Source organism: Patagioenas fasciata, chromosome 3, assembly GCF_037038585.1.
Source record: "Patagioenas fasciata isolate bPatFas1 chromosome 3, bPatFas1.hap1, whole genome shotgun sequence".
Taxonomy (NCBI): domain Eukaryota; kingdom Metazoa; phylum Chordata; class Aves; order Columbiformes; family Columbidae; genus Patagioenas; species Patagioenas fasciata.
Window position 1 is genome coordinate 95,641,243 of NC_092522.1, and position 16,624 is coordinate 95,657,866.

General features: G+C 35.3%; 1 protein-coding gene across 7 annotated transcripts in view; it reads right to left on the bottom strand.

Annotated features, from left to right (window-relative positions):
• ADGRB3 (adhesion G protein-coupled receptor B3) overlaps positions 1-16,624 on the bottom strand; it is a 445,285-nt gene that overhangs the window by 180,131 nt on the left and 248,530 nt on the right. For all 7 annotated transcript variants that reach the window (XM_071806930.1, XM_071806929.1, XM_065834941.2 and 4 more), the window contains 2 exons: positions 7,013-7,159; positions 6,194-6,269 (listed from right to left, as the gene is read on the bottom strand). In XM_071806930.1, the coding sequence (XP_071663031.1) occupies positions 6,194-6,269; positions 7,013-7,159 (223 nt within the window). The remainder of the gene's footprint in view (positions 1-6,193; positions 6,270-7,012; positions 7,160-16,624) is intronic.

Sequence of the window (16,624 nt, forward strand, 5' to 3'; positions counted from 1 at the left end):
GTGGTAGAAGTACCATTCCTTTAAGTAAAATTTACTAATTAGAAGGGTATATTGATGACACAAACATTCTGTCAACGTTTGAATGTATATCATTTGCTTTTGTCAACACAGACCCACCTGTTGTGTTTTTATAAGAGAGTTACTTTTCTTCCAAAGTGCTGTGTTGGACTTTTTTCTGACCGTTAGCTATAAAAATGTGAAGATGGATGAGTGCAATGGGAGATCCTACAGTTCTTTTGATTCTGTGCTCATGAAAAAAAATACATGTTTCAAATTTTTTTTAAAAAAATTAATTTGTTATATGAGTGGGCAAATTAATCATATAACTACTTTGTAAAATATAACCCATAGTTGTGCCCTGACTGAAATACCACAAAAAACAAATATTTTTTCTTAAATATGTGAGACTAGATTTGATCTAATGTTACCGTACCAGGTTACTCAAAACAGGAATTTTCTGTTGATTTCTCTAACTCATCAGCAATCTCCCTTTCCATGTAAAATGTGGATCACAATGTTTTATAGCTACCTTTCTAGGACAGACCTAGTATTGCCAAGGTTATGTTAATACAGGCATAAAGACATGTTGACATGATGTTCACGTCTGAGATTCTTGCTTCTTATGACCTCATCAGGCTCAGAACAACCATCAGTTATCAGCCTGACTGTTTCTAATGATCATTACGGTATTTCCTTTGCATGTAATGCTGCTTTCAACATCTTCTGCTGATTACACATAAACCAACATAAAACCTCACAGAAAGACATATGCACAGGTAGATGTTATTACAGAAAAAACCTAGGCAGTTTAGATGTAATTATAATAGACAGGATAAATACTCTTTTGTTGTTTAATTGCTTATTTTCTCTAGGGAAATGGTATTCAGGAGAGGATTCCATTTTGCTGGATCATTGCAAAAGGAATTACCATGGCTACAGTAACAGAATCTTAACTCAGTGGGCACTTCACGCAGCACAAGGAAGGAAATTATTCTTCTGGGGCAAGATATGAATTCTAGTCCAATTTTACTCAGCCAAATAATGTAATGGAAATGTAATGGAAGTGGCTTTCTATTTTACTGAATTTCTATTTCTTCCCTGTGGTTGCACTTTAAAGTCTCACACATCGTTGACAAAATATGTCTCTCTATCAGACTAACATATAATGTTCAGCATACTTTCAGTGCATTCTGTAGAGGCAGATTAATGACTGTACATAGAGTAGCTGAATATCTAGAGATGTTCCCAAGAAATGCACAATAAAAAAAAAAAAAGAAAAACAAAACAAAACAAAAATCTAAGCAACTAACCAACAAAATCCCCAAAACCCACCAAATAAATACAAAATGGATTTCTCTAACAGGACAGGTGGAAAAAGAGCTTACTAGCTATCAGAAGATTTTGTCCATTTTGGAAATTCACAGAAGGTAATGTAAATACTAATATTTCAGTACTTGGTCACAGTCAGTATTTGTGCTTGAGAAATATTTCCGTGCTGTATTTAATTTTGGAACAGTTCTGATGGTTCTAGGTTGAGATCCAAAAGAGCACTTCAGAGTGCCCAGGAGATGAATTATATATAATATCTTTTAGATGAGTATTATACTGAGAATAAATTTTCTGTGAACCTAACAACAACATAAACCTGTTCAGGGATATAAGAGCTATGAAAAAAATATTCAGTCTATAGTGCTTAAAATATTCAATATTTCAATATATAACTACTACTAACTACCACCATGATTAAACACATTCTCCAAAAAATTCTATGTTAATGCAATTGCAAAGTTCTCATCTCACTCCATGTTTACAAGACTTACTTTTAACGGACTTCATGCCAGTAAAAACAAGCAAAATCGTTAAAATGCAGCAAATTTTGGAGTTAGTGAAATCTGTTATATAGGCTGTCCTAGATAATGAAATCTTCACTTTATACACAGAACACCTGCGATGTACCAGATGGGTATTCTGTGGTTAGGTGCTTGGAAAGATTTTCCTGAAAGATATACTGAGATATTTTTTACGTATTTATTTTTTAAAAAATAAATTCCTTGTGTTGGCGCAGGAGTGTTCATACCTTGTAGTGCTGTTATAAAGGAATTTTGGGAATGTGTGTCACCTTTATTCCTCAGAAAACTACAAAAGAACAGGTGCCATGCAATCAAATGTTTATTTCACTCCCACCCTAACTCCTGTAAAGCCAGAGACTGGAATCATATGCAAAGTGGTAAAGCTTTCTGGATACATTAACTGCAACCAGCAGAAATGACCTCTTTTATCAGGCTGTCAAGGTGTAAATGATGTGGCCTTTGAGCTCAAACATCAGTCCATTTTACTTATTTTACTTTGTTTTATTGTTTTGTTTATCTTTATTAACATATTTTGTCAACTGTCATTTTATTGAGAACAGAATCACATAAGGTGCTTATCCAGAATTGCTTTTAAATTCATACATTGTGTGTAGCTACCACATTTCTAGATATCATGTGAAAACTAGATTTTCTTACCTCCCTTCACATTTTACAATGGTTGCTCCATAGACAATGCTATTGCAGTGAAGCATTTCACTACGTTCAGCACTAATATGCTTATTACAGTTATATAAGATTAGTACAAATAGTAATCAATATAAACCCATGTAAGGTGATACTTTTTTCATCGAAAAATGTAAGCAAACAAAAATAAACCTGTTCCAAAAGCAGTGGGATGTATGGAAACCTTCACTTAATTTATGTACCTGAACGAGTGTAAAATAATGAATCACCTCATAATAAAGGTTCCTTTAAAACCTGCCTTTCAGTTCTAATTTTTGCAAAGAGTATAACAGCTCACCAAATTCAGTGCTAACCACAGTTGCAGCTTTTTTCCAATTAAAAATTCCATCTGAATGAACATTAAAATGGTTTGAATGCATCAAAATGCATTCAATAGTATTTAATATCATCATCAATGGCATAGACAGTGGGACTGAGTGCACCCTCGGCAGGTTTGCAGATGAAACCAATCTCAGAGGTGTGGTTGACATGCTAGAACAGGAGTGTCAAACTCATTTTCACGTGGGGCCGAATGTCACTTTAGGACTGTGTAAATGGAGGAGTAGTTAGATTTACATAGTCCTAAAATGACGTTTGGTCCTTTGAAGGCAACGATGAGGTTGAAGTGCCCCACCCCCCCATGAAAATGAGTTTGACACTCCTGTGCTAGAAGGAAAGGATGCTATCCAGAAGGCACTTGACAGACTTGAAGAATGAACCCATGTGAACCTAATAAAGTTAAACAAGGCTAATTGCAAGGTCCTGCACCTGGTTTGAAGCAATTCCCAATATCAATACAGTCTGGGGGATGAAAGACTGAGAGCAGCCCTGAGGGGAAGGACTTGAGGATACTGGTGGATGAAAAACTGGACATGAGCTGGCAATGTGTGTTTGTAGCCCAGAAAGCCAGTCGTTTTCTGGGCTGCATAAAAAGAATTGTTGCTAGTAGGCTGAGAGAGGTGATTCTGTCCCTCTACTCTGCTTTTGTAATATTTTGTTTGGAGTACTGCATTCAGCTGTAGGTTCCCCACTACAAGAAATGCATGGAACTGTTAGAACACATCCACAGGAGGGCCATGAAGATGACCAGAGGGCTGGAACATCTCTCCTATGAAGAAAGGCTGAGAGAGCTGGACTTATTCAGCCTGGAGAAGAGAAGGTTCCAGGAAAACCTTATAGCATCCTTCCAATACCTAACGGAGGCCTATAAGAAAGCTGGAGAGGGACTTTTTACAAGGGCAGGTGGTGATAGGACAAGGGGTAATGGCTTTAAACTGAAAGAGGGTAGATTTAGATTAGATATAAGGAATAAATTTCTTTACAATGAGGGTGATGAGACACTGGAACTGGTTGCTCAGAGAAGCTGTTGACGTCCCATCATTAAAAGCATTGAAGGTTAGGTTGGATGGAGCTTTGAGCAACCTGATCTAGATGAAGATGTCCTACCCAAGGCAAGGTGGTTGGAATAATCAGTCTTCAAAGGTCCCTTCCAACTCACAGTGTTCAATGATTCTATGAAAACAGTTTGATATTGTGCCACCTTTGAGGTACTGTCTTAGGGTCGTGAAATCAAATATTGACTATGACTGCCATGGACAAAGAAATCCAGCATGACACAATTCTTGATGAGGTAGGAGATGTAAGCTGTAAAAGTTTTGGTATAACTTCATCATAAATATTAAAGATATGCAGAAAAGTACTGAGGCGCTACATTCTGAACAAATAAGAGACTAGAAGTACCTGGGAATACATGTTATATTTTAATATCTCAGACTAATAACAATTTTTATTCCTTATCCACATACATAAGAAAAAGTAATAGTGGTCATTTCCTTTTCTTGGGCAGCTGAGAATTGGATTCAAATAATACTGAACATATTCAGAGGCAAAGTGGGATATCTTTGTATTTGAATTTCTAAAGTCTTCATTGTTTAATAGACATAGACTATTCGAACATTTTGCTTTAGAAGCTCACAAAATCTCTCTATGATCTGAACTGTACAGAGAATGGTCAAATTTGCTGTGTAAATCAGTAACCAACTGAAAGTAGAAGAGATAAAGGAAAAAGAAAAAAAGGAACCGAGATGTACTTTCTCACAGTCCATAGTACTTAAGTTGCTGTACTTTTATTTCCCTATTTTTCTATTCATGTTATTTAGGATACTGTTAATTCTAGGGAAAATCTAGTAAGGCCTATACATCTCATTTTTGTAATGGATGAAATAAAAGCCCTGAAAGACCCTTCATCTAAGCAAATACACTCCATTCAAGGTTCACACTTGTTTCTGTAAATTTAAACTATTGATGTATGCGAGCTGAAACGGCATGATCATAGATTGTGGTTTCCAATATAAAGGTTTGAAAGGTACATGGCCACCTTGATGCTTCCCTACGCTTGGCAGATTGTCTCTAAGGTCTGCCAAAAAGGACTGACTACAACAGCCTTTTGGGTCTATTTCTTTGAATATGAGAAAAGAAAAATTCTCTCTCACAAACATCTCTTCATTCCTGGCTGATTTCAGTAACTGGCACAACAAATGGAAAGTGCTTAGTGACATTTCAGAAGTGGATGAGCTGTCATTTGTACCACGGCTTAAGCGTAGATGGCTCTCGCCAGCACTCCCCAGGCTTCCAGGTGTCCTGTCAGGACATCACTGTTCAAATTGTGCTCTACCTCAGAGAGATTTCTGTCCCTAACGTTGCAGCTACTCAGTGGACAGCAGATTGCAACTTTACTGGGAAGTTTTGTGTTTTGTTTTGTTTTCTTTGAACTGAGTCTTTTTCATTTTTGAAAGGATTTTTGAAAAAAAAAAAAAAAAGTAATTTCCCATCCTTTGTTTCAAATTACGAAGTTCTGGTTAAATAGAGTAGGGAAAGGTGATCTGCTGTTTTCCCAAGTACTGTCCTTTGTAATTATTGTAAATTCATTAGAAGCTACTGTGACACAATCTGCACCCATTTCTTTTACCGTAAAAGGACATTAGTTGACCAATGGTGCACAGGATCATGTGAAACAAGATAGTATTAATGGACCATGAAATGATTCTAAACAGTAATTTGAGAAGAGGAAAGGAAATACCTATTTCCAAATCGGCTGTTATCAAGTACAGAAAGGAAAAAGTGAAACAAGAGACCCTCCTATTTCTTTATGAATGTGTATGGCCCTCATAACTGACATACCACAGCTGCAGTCTTGGTTCTAAAATGGATCCTCTCTATGGTTTTGCTGTCCCTTCCGAATATAACTTGCACTGAAAAAGTACTTGTAAAACTACTAATAAAGACTTGTGTAAAAGTAGAGCAGACAACCTTAGTACATCAAGCTATGATGTCATTACTAGATCATTGGTAGTAACTAGACAAACAGTAGTTTGAAGCACAAATGGCATACTTCTAATAGAACATTTCTGTAATTAAGCTTAATATAGATTATATAAAATATAAACTAAGACAATTTGATAACAAGGTTCTTTCTGTCATACAAATGACTAAGCATGAAGGAAAGACAAATATACACATTTATACTGTAAATAACAGGGAAAAAAAATCCAGCAAGACCAATATGTAAAGAGTCTTGGTTGTCTGCTTTTATCCTGACATGCAGTGTAATTTTGATCCCAAAAGAGTCTAATAAATGTTATATTTTTGAAATTTCTTACCTCAAGGTGGGCAAGATGAGTTCTAAATTTTTGTATAGCACTGCTCCAAGTACAAATACAGTTGATTCATCTAGTTCTGAAGAGTAAGGGAAAAAAAAAAATTAAACACTTTCTGAAGCCTCCATCAGCATAAAATACTGCAAATACCACTCATCTTTCTAGTAGAATTATTATTTTAAATAAACCATCATAATTTTGAATTATATCCTGGAAGTCTGTCATAAAGATGTAACACTGTCAGGAATATATCAAAAGATCTAAACCACATTTTCAAAAAATCTGTCATTGTGTGCTGACATCCATGTTACTTCACCTACCTTTGTAATAAAGTATCCTTAAAGATTGTCTTTATCGTTTAATGCCTAGCAAGTAAATTCTCTAATGTCAGAGATCTGCACTGCAACAGTGTTTGTAAATGGTATCTCAAGACAGGGTAATTTGCCTGCTGAGCAGCCTTTGGTAAAAGTTGGGTCACCTGGTGAGGTGGCTCAGTCTGTCCCAGTGGAGCAGCTTCAAAGGGGTTCAGCACAGCTGCACTTCAGGTCACCTCATACCACTACAGACACAAGCCCATGTACAACAGCTAAGCATTGGCTCTTCAGCTTAGAAAATAATGTCTAGGATTTCTGTAGTGCTTTTTGTTCAAGATGCTGAAATTAAGTTCCATCATTTTACCCTGGGATAAGCTGTAGGTACTGGATTTCTTTCAAAGATGGATAGAATAACCACTTCTATATAATACAGTGGTCCTTTGAGACAGAGATTCTAGTTCCCTTGTTAAATTTAATACAAAATTAACATGCTGATATGCTTCCTTACCTGTAGACATAGGGGTGAAGATATTTTTTGGAATGACAACCCTGTCTTCTGAGTTTCGTGCCCAATCAACCATTCCTTTTCTTCCTTTCATGGGGAAATTGATGTCGGTTAAAACAGATGCAGCAGGAAGCTTCTGAATGCTAGCCACTAGTAAGAGAAATCACAAAATAAAATAAAATTGCGTTTCATACTTTAAAGCATCGTATGATGATAACAGTACAGCAATAACAAAAATGCTTAGATATATATTTCGAGTAAACCAGGAATTTGCAGGACATTAAGTGACACAGAAAGTGTAATTTTCTGTTTATTATGCAGTTCTACTTACGGATTAATTGTGTGGCATTGTTCATACCATTTGTCAGTCAGATCCTGAAAAAGTTTCTTAACAGGGATTATTGAATGTACTGGCTTATACCCCACAATTTACAGAGAAGGACATCATCATGTCTTCAGAGCAAATTCTAAAATGATCTAATGTGACAATGGAAGGAAGAGGATGCTGCAAATTGCTTTGGGAAACCTAACTGCTAGATGCAGGATAATGAAGCAATAACAGAGCTTTTATCCCCTATACAGGCACAATTTCAAGACAGACCCATTAAGGAGATTCACATATTAAAAGTTCTCATTGTTTCCACACAAAGGACAATAATGTGGTATAGCACTTGATTTCTTTTTCCTTGAAAGAATAATGCTCATTCTGAATTCTTAATTATATTTTTTCCATCTAAAAAACCTCCATACCCCCAAACAACATCACTATTATGTCTGTAACAGTTACAGAAAGACAGAAGAAATACGTATCAAATCTAATAATAGGCAGTTTGGAATTTTGTTTACTTATTCTCATTTTCTCTCTGTTTTCTAACTCAACTGTTATCTGGAAATCAGTCTCAGCTTTGCTGTGAAATATGAGTATGACTCCATGGCAACACTGTCAGTGTCTAGTAAGACTCAAATTACTTTTAAGGAACTGACAGGGCTGCAAGTGTTTACGTACACTGAGAGATGATCAACAACACATTTGGAGCACTAGCTCTGTTCTTAATGTGAGCCATGCTGATAGCCATTTCCTTTGCAGTGCTCTTCCTAATCAATTTATGAAGAGGCTAATGTAGCTGGAAGAGCTCGGACATCAGGACGATAGTTTGATCTTCGTAACAATTTCTCTTCAAGGACTCTGCAAGGGGGCTTATATATAAAGAGAATGGGGGACAGCTTTAAAAGCAATCAGAACAGCAAAAGTCAAGTAGAAAACCATTAGGTGTCTCATTCGTGGATTTTATTTGAAAGGAGACACTAATTAAAATCCAAGATCAAAGGAAAATTAAGAGGTTAACAATAATAACTCTACAAATGTATTCCTTGATAACTAACTCTTAGTTTCAAATTATACTGGTTATGTACTATAGAATCGCATTAGTAAGGTGGTACTTGAGGTTATTTCAAGCTTTCCATCATAAAACTATCATCAAGGCTTTACAATGCTACTTACAATCCCCTCCAGGCTGAAAATTGGTAAATACATTCCCAGCCCTAAACGGATGCTTATTCTTGTGAATTTTCAGGTAGTGTATAGAGGGAAAAGAGTTCAGGCGCTTCAGAATTACTGGGGCATAAAATGGACTGCGTGTTTTCACATGAATCAATGATTATACAGAATTTATTAACATTGTAGAAATGTTGGTTGTTTTTTTTTTTTTTTTCCCCACAGTTTTTAGAATCTAAAAAGAACTTTATTTTATTTTTAACATAAATTAAACTCACAGTCATTTAGTTTTCAAAAATAAATAGAGCCTGTATAAGACTTTTTTTTTTTATTTGCACAGTACTTATCTGTCTGCCCACCTATCTATCTAATTAGCTAGTAGAGCCTTAATATTTCATCCACCTTTTGGGTGACAGTTGCCTTTATTGAAATAGGAAATCAATGTTATTCAATGGAATTCACTCTGCAAAACAGAAAACCACTTTAGGACTGTATAAAAGCTGAGGGCCTAGGATAGTAGCTCTCCCGACTTCATCTATCTCTGTGTTTTAAATAGAGCCATTCATCATGATACCTAAGCACTTCTTAGAACCAAAGATTCCAAACTATTTGTTAATATTTAGGTCACAAATAATACACAATGTAAACATCAAACCTAAACATTTGGCTTATGGCTTATATGCAAAAAATGTATTTATTTCTTAGGCAGTATTAGGTTTACAGTTGCACTCAATAATCTTCAAGGTCTTTTCCAGCATAAATGATTATATGATTCTATATATTCCCATTCCTGCTTCAGACAAGTTTTTAATCTACTTACAATCAAACAAGTGTGTTTTTATTTAATTTCACAGAAAAAGCAATCTTAATATCCTGGAGATTTTGAATCTCTGCATAGACAGAAAGAGAATGTAACACACATAAACCAATAACTGAAACAGATCTGCCAAAATGTTTGCTCCATGTCCTACAAAGTCTGCCTCTCACAGATCCACACAGATTATTAGGTACCTCTTTAGCCACTTTGATGAATGATTTCTAGAGGATGTGCCTATTAATTTTCAACATGACACTGAGATTTAAAGGTGTAACATAACTTAATGGAATCTAACTGAAAGCGACTAGTTAAATGCATCAACATGGCTGGGTGGATCCATGAAACAAATTCCAACTCCTAAGTACCACAGTGAACTGTATTTAATTTTTTTAAAAAGCTAATATTTTTATTAAATATCAGAGTACAACTCATTTAAATGAGACCTGTGAGCAGGGCCAGTTGTATTTCCATTGTGAAATGCAGCTTTGCTGCTCTCTAACTCAGTTTTAATCCGGATCATTAAACAATTATTTCCTTTATTGTGAACATGCAGTATCTCGTCCTCCATGCCAGAAGTTGCAAAACAGTTGTTTAAGGTATAACAAGGTGCATACCATGTCCACCATATGGTCCTTTCGAGGAGAATGAGTATAATTCAGGTTCTGGGTCATTTGTAAATCAGAAACTCAAATATCAGTTTCTTATACAATTGTTATACATAGATAATAAGACAGAATTATATGTAATTCACTTTGTACTTTATCCTACTATTTTTACATTAGGTTTTCATTAGAAAATGATGCTCTAAATACTGGAACCCAAATGATTCAGTTCTGCAGTTGCTACACAAATACTTTGTCTTCTCTACTTTTTTTTACATTACCACCCCAAAACATCTCATCCTGAATTTGTAAAACGGAATCGTAGCTGATGAGGAAACTTACAGGCACTGTGGCAGAAGTGTTTTTCCTTGTTTATACCCACACAGAAGTTGTATAATACTGGAAAAAGTCGCTGAGAATATTATAAGAATGAGATTGTAAAGTGGAAAAAAAAAGATGAAAAAAAGAGAAGAAAAATAAAAACTAAAATAGGAATGATCCAAACAGGCATTGAAGAAAATCTGCATGTGTTGTTTTAAATCAAGGAACTTTAAAATAGAAAACTTCCCATATACACTATATGCAGCATGTCTCATTCTCACAAATAAAATCATATTTGATTTATTACTGTAATACATTGTTCTGTTCTAATCTGACTACATCTTCTTGGACTATTTATGCTGAAGACCTAATACTGCCAAATAAACAGTCTGGTCACTCCTCATATCATTCATACAATTTGCACATGCCCTGCTGCAGACACAATAAAAACTTTTCCAATAAGGAAAATTCTCATTTTTATTTATTTGTATTATGGCAATTTCTACAATATTTGAGGCATGATTTAAAAAAAAAAAATGCAAAGCTTCCTTAATTTGGAAAAATTTGGTTCTGACTTAAATAGCATGAACCAAAAATTAAAAAGCCACCTAGAGGGCTCTTGGCAGGAAAAAACTTCGGAGACAGAAAGTTTGAATATGGAGAAACATGTTCAGGCTGCAGAATATATTTCATTATTTCGTTCTCTAGATAGCATCTCTTGTTTTGGCTCCTATATTACTTTGGTTACAACTTTAATATGAATCCCAAAGATTAAAAAGAAAACAAAAAAGTAGAATAAGGAATCTTAACCATAATACTTCAGTGTATTCAACATCTGAAGAATGCTGGCAGTAGAATATAATATTTATTTCTTCAAAGAATGGCAACATCTTACTTCTGAATTTTGCAAGCGACATTTATATGCCCTAGATGGAAGAAAAGCTCACCTAGCTGTAAGCTGAAAAATGGAGAAAAAGCCTTTCTTTTTAGAATTCTTTGAGCATTCTTTTGATACACATTGGTATAAATGACAAGACCATGCCTCAACCACACATAAGAACACATACATATTTGATGACTCCATAATAATTATTGATTCAGAAAAATTTGTTTAAGTAGTCTAGTCTAATCAATGTAGTGATTGTTTTGACATGTAATGGATTCATTTTAATATCCTTTACAATTACTTCTCCATTTACCTTTATTTTAATGCTGCAGTTGCAGATATGTTCAATAATGCTCTACTGAGAATTTTAAAGCTGGCAACTACTAACTGTTCTTACTTACTGAGTAAAATATAATCTCTTTGGAATTTATTATCTCCAAACTCACAGGGATAGAGAATTTTCCATGAGTATCCAAATGAGTTGATTACACACAATAATATATGAACAAAATTTAAGGAGTTTATTTAGAGCAGCACAAAAAGTGGTTAATTAATGGGTCAAGAAAATTCTGAGTGAAATAAGAATTGTGTAGTTACTGTATGCTAGCCCCTGTAGATCACGTCCTAGAACAGAAAGGCTGAATGCATTGCTATGATTCCTACAACCCTGAATGAGTTATAAGCTGCCTAGTGCAACTTCCAGTAGCTCTGGGATGCTAAATAATAAAAGATGAAGTAAAAAAATAAGTGGCATGAATCATCTTTCCCTTCTCTTTGCTCTCCACCCCTTATCTTCCCATGTTGAACAAAACCTAGTAAGATTTCAGAATTAGCCTCTTCAAGAATATTAATTGCTTTAGAACAGGAAATCAGATTCTCTAAAAGGCATGACAGAAAAACAACTGGATGTTTGCTCATGGACTAACACAACTTCAGCTCTCACAGTAGAGATTTAAGTTTTAAAATTACAATGCAAGCCAAATTAAAGTCAAAATCAAAGGCTGAACCAAAACCTGAAATCAAATCTGAAAAGATGCCTAAATCAGAGTGTGAATTCTGCGGCATCCGTGTACTTACAAAAGAGGATACAACACAGGCTTTGATTCTCGTTTCTCGTAAGTGATAATATTCTGGGTTTGTTGTGCTTTACAGCATAGTAACTATGTTGATCCCTAATTTACAATTATTTAAAATACAGAGGAATGGAATTAATTATTTTAAAAGACATCAGAGCCTTGACTGAATTGGAAAGCCAGATACAGAAATCTACAGGATTAGCATAAAATGTCAGCTTCTGCTTAACCCTCCCTGTCAAAGCAAGAAAGTAGAAATCTGATTGAATTTAACTCTCGGGCAACAGAGAATGGCTATGTGTGTTAGCAGCATCATTCGCTCTTTTCCTGTCCTATTTTGACTTGTCCAAGGACACTATACTAGACATATATTACTCAGCGTTTAGTAAACTTGAGTTCAACAGACAACAGGTTTTGATTTTTCAGACAGAGGACATCATACTGCCCTTCTAGGACAGGTACTTCTAAATTTATTTCTGGGTAGTAGTCATGTGCCATAGTCACAGATGTTCAGAATAAAGAATATGGAAGGATTTTTGTGTTAAAATTCAGAACACTGAGTATTTCTTCAAATATTTCTGTTAAAAAAAAAATAACAAAACAATTAGAATAATATATATACATTTTAGAATTGTTCTGTTAACCTTAAATGTAAAACTTTTGGGTTTTTATAAAATAAATAAGCTTACTTAAGTGAATTCATGTTGGATACATGGGAGAAAAAGTCATGCCTGTCTCATCATCAAAGAGCCAGATGGACATACTGAAGATGATATTCATAACAGATCTGCTCTATCCACTTAAACCCCATCATTTCACAGACAATCTGCAACAAACACAAATGGTGAAATCCCCTTTTCAAGGAGACCAGTTTGTGAATCTGCCAATTTTCTATGGAACTTTGCATCTGAGCAAGTTTGATGATCTCCTTTAAAATCTTTCTCTCAACGATAAATCCTCCTCTTACTACCCACAAGATTATGCATAACAGAAGGGCTGTGGTGAAGTGACATCCTCTATACGAACATAAGACAATCAGGTCATTTTCCCTCTGCAAATAATACTCATGTGATCTCCCTGCAGTGAACTAACATCAAACAGCAGGAAGAAAGAAAGGATAACTTACCAGATCTACTACTTCCTATGACCATTAACATGGAAATGATGTCTTCTTAAATTAGAACCTTGCTATGCCTTACTGCTCCACAGGCAGACAAGAGAGGGATATCCACAGAAGCCTGTTCTGCGCTTGCATCCCTGAAGCTCATCAGCCCATAGCAGCTGCACTCTGCCTATTCAAGCTTTGGACAGCAAGACACACTACCAGTATAGGCAGAAGTAGACATTTCATAGATATTTTCACTGATCAGGCGTGAGTTCTACATGAATCCTTCCTTTGATGTCAAGCAAACTGTGCCTTAAATGGGCTCACTGAAGGTTAAGATTAATGCTTTGGGTTAATCAAGAAGCTACCTTAACAGTGATCTCTGAATATTCCCCTTCTGTATTCCATAAACAATGAGATGGGGAAGAGAGGTGCCTGTTACCCTTTTTGGTGTAAAAGAATACATCTATCAGTGATAAGCACCTTAGGGAATTTTTGAGCTCATTTCTATTTTGAGCTTGCAAGCCACTCCAGTCCTTTAAACAATACAAATAAGTAAATACATGAACAGTCACATAACTGTATGTCTGAACATGCTCCCAAAAGCCTGTAACAGAAGCCAGCAATATGCTACCATATCAATAATATGACCAGTATAATATTTAGAAATAATTAGAAAGCAGTATGCCTTCAGGCCAATTATCAGGATGCATGTAATAAACACTCCCTGCTACTTAAGTAATTTAAAAATAAAGAAATTCATAGGCAGCAGCAAAGTGTTTCCTTTTGTTTTTGTGTACTTTTTTTTCTTCAGTACCAAATTCTTTATTTCAAGAACAAGTCATCCATACACTAATTTCAAAGACTCATGAACTACCAGATATGCATATGCGCTCTCTTGAATGTTTTCTGATTGCACATTTGTTATGATTAAAAAATACCAGGTAAAGCATAAGATTATAATTCTTCTTGTTCCAAACTTTTCCTTGTTCTAGGTATGGAAATAAATATGGAAAACAACAACAACAAAAATAAAAGCTCAAACAGTAGTTATAGCATTGAGAATTGCTATTAAGAACCATAAAAAAAACCCTAAAAAGACCACAGAATTTGTTCATGTTCAGATGCTATTTCTGCATGTCACCCCAGGGGAAAAATAATGATCTTATTATTTTTGTAATTTTTAATAATTGTTATTATTTGTTATTAGTGTATACTGTAAGATGAATATTCCTATTTGCAGCTGGCCAATGTAGAACATCAAGAACAAAATCACTTTTAAATTTGCAAATCTGAGTCACAAGTTTGAAGAAAACCCACTTGAACTAGTGAAAATGTAAACATCTTTTTATGAACAGTCAGAAGAAAATGTTTTCTCTTGAACAATAGAATGCTTCCTGAAATATGTGTATATTCAGAAAAATACTTTAAATAAAACATGATAGGAGGCTAGAAGACAATTCCATATTCTGAGAGTTATATTGAAGAACATGAAGACATGAACAGCCAAAGAGATGCAGAGCTACATCCAAGGTACTCCATGTTTCTGAAAGACCTTATTTTTTTTAATTCTTCTTAGTATTACTGTGCATTCCTGTTACTAAGACTAAGGCCTCTTTTGGCAATTCTTGCCTTGTCATAAAGCACTTCTAAAGGAAAAGAAAGACTCAGCATAAACCAAGACAGAAGATGGAGTCTGATGCAGGAGATAGAATGAGCTGGCATTTAAGTGCATGAGTTTTAAGGTTACAGACATAAAGGTGAAAACCATGGTAATATTGAGGGGGCAAGGCTATCTGCAACACTGGTTTACATCGACTGAGAAGGGAAGGTGCAGAAACTAAGCATTTTTCAGTGACAGGAAAAAGCATCTCTGCTGGTTATTCTAGCTGATAACAACAGAAAAAAATAGAGTGAGACTGAAGGTAATATTAAGGTAGTGAGCTCAGAAGATGCTAGTGATGATGAAGCTGTCATCAAAGAAAGGCAGAAAGTAGAAAACCTGACAGAGAAATCATAAATTTATTTATCAGGTTTACTGATGATTAGATACCCACTAAGAACTACTAAAAAGATAGACAGAGAGGACTTGACAGAGGTGAAGACATCAATAAGGGGGCAAACTGACATGAAAATAATTAGCAGGGTATTGATAAAAATATTCTATCAACATTACATTTCTTAGGGGAATGAAGAGCAGAGGTGGAATGACTGCTTCCCAGCAGTAGTAAATTGAAGCAAAGATGGCCATTGTCTTACCTCTAGGGAAATGACAACTAAATCCTATCATTCAGAAATCTAGAAAGATAGGAGCTAAGTTGTTCAGGATATCAAAAGGTGGTATGAGAAGTGAATTTTCAGGCATGGAGATAGAAGATTTGATGTATAAAAGCCACACACAGAGGAAAGAAAATAAAGCATGTGAATCAAGTTATGTTTCTAATCACAGCTTTTTGTACTGGAACAGAAACAGATCCCTATTATATTGTATTATTGAACAGCATTTGTAATCATACAAAATGGCATCTTGAAGAATTTTCAGATGTAACTATGACCAAATTAAAACCAAGATAACTGTAAATCACTCTGACATAGAATCTTGGAGTATTAATAGTATGAATGTGGCTGGTGAATCCTAAAAACGTAGAGCCTGATTAAAAGCCATATCCTGCAAAACAATAGATATGGAGGTAATGCTTGCAGGTGTCCCTCGTTCTACAGCAATTCACCAGGCATATGCAATTTCTCCATGTTTACAGTCCCCTCGTTAAATGCATCTGCAGTTGCTTTCTTTTTCAAAACCTGGCAATGTCAGAGACAGCATTGCTGCTCTAACAGTGCTTTTTAGAGTACTGATCTATGTTTTGAGCATTTGAATTAGGAAGATCTGTGTGCAGTTACGTCCTCCTCTGAAGAGGGGATCCCCATCTGAAGGAATTATAAACCATACCTTCTTCACCTTAGATGAGAAAATCTACTAGGATTCAAGACTATAGCCATCAAACTCTGAGCTATCTAGGAGGAATAGAGGACAAAAACTGTACTTGAATATTCACTTGGCAAGGGGCACCACACATGAACCAAGGGCTCAGAAGAAAGGCAGGTTTTCCTAATTCATCACAGATAACCAAAAGATGTCTCCAACAAGTGCTTTACTGAGCTCTTGACTCTACTAACTGCAGACAGAAAGAATTCTGTCATAAGCTTAGCATTTCCTGGTCAGCATCAAATTACTTCTCTAGTGGATATCTTCAATCCTGAGTTTTGTAATTTGACTTAAAGACCAAACTATCCTAAGCCAGTGCACACCCATCAC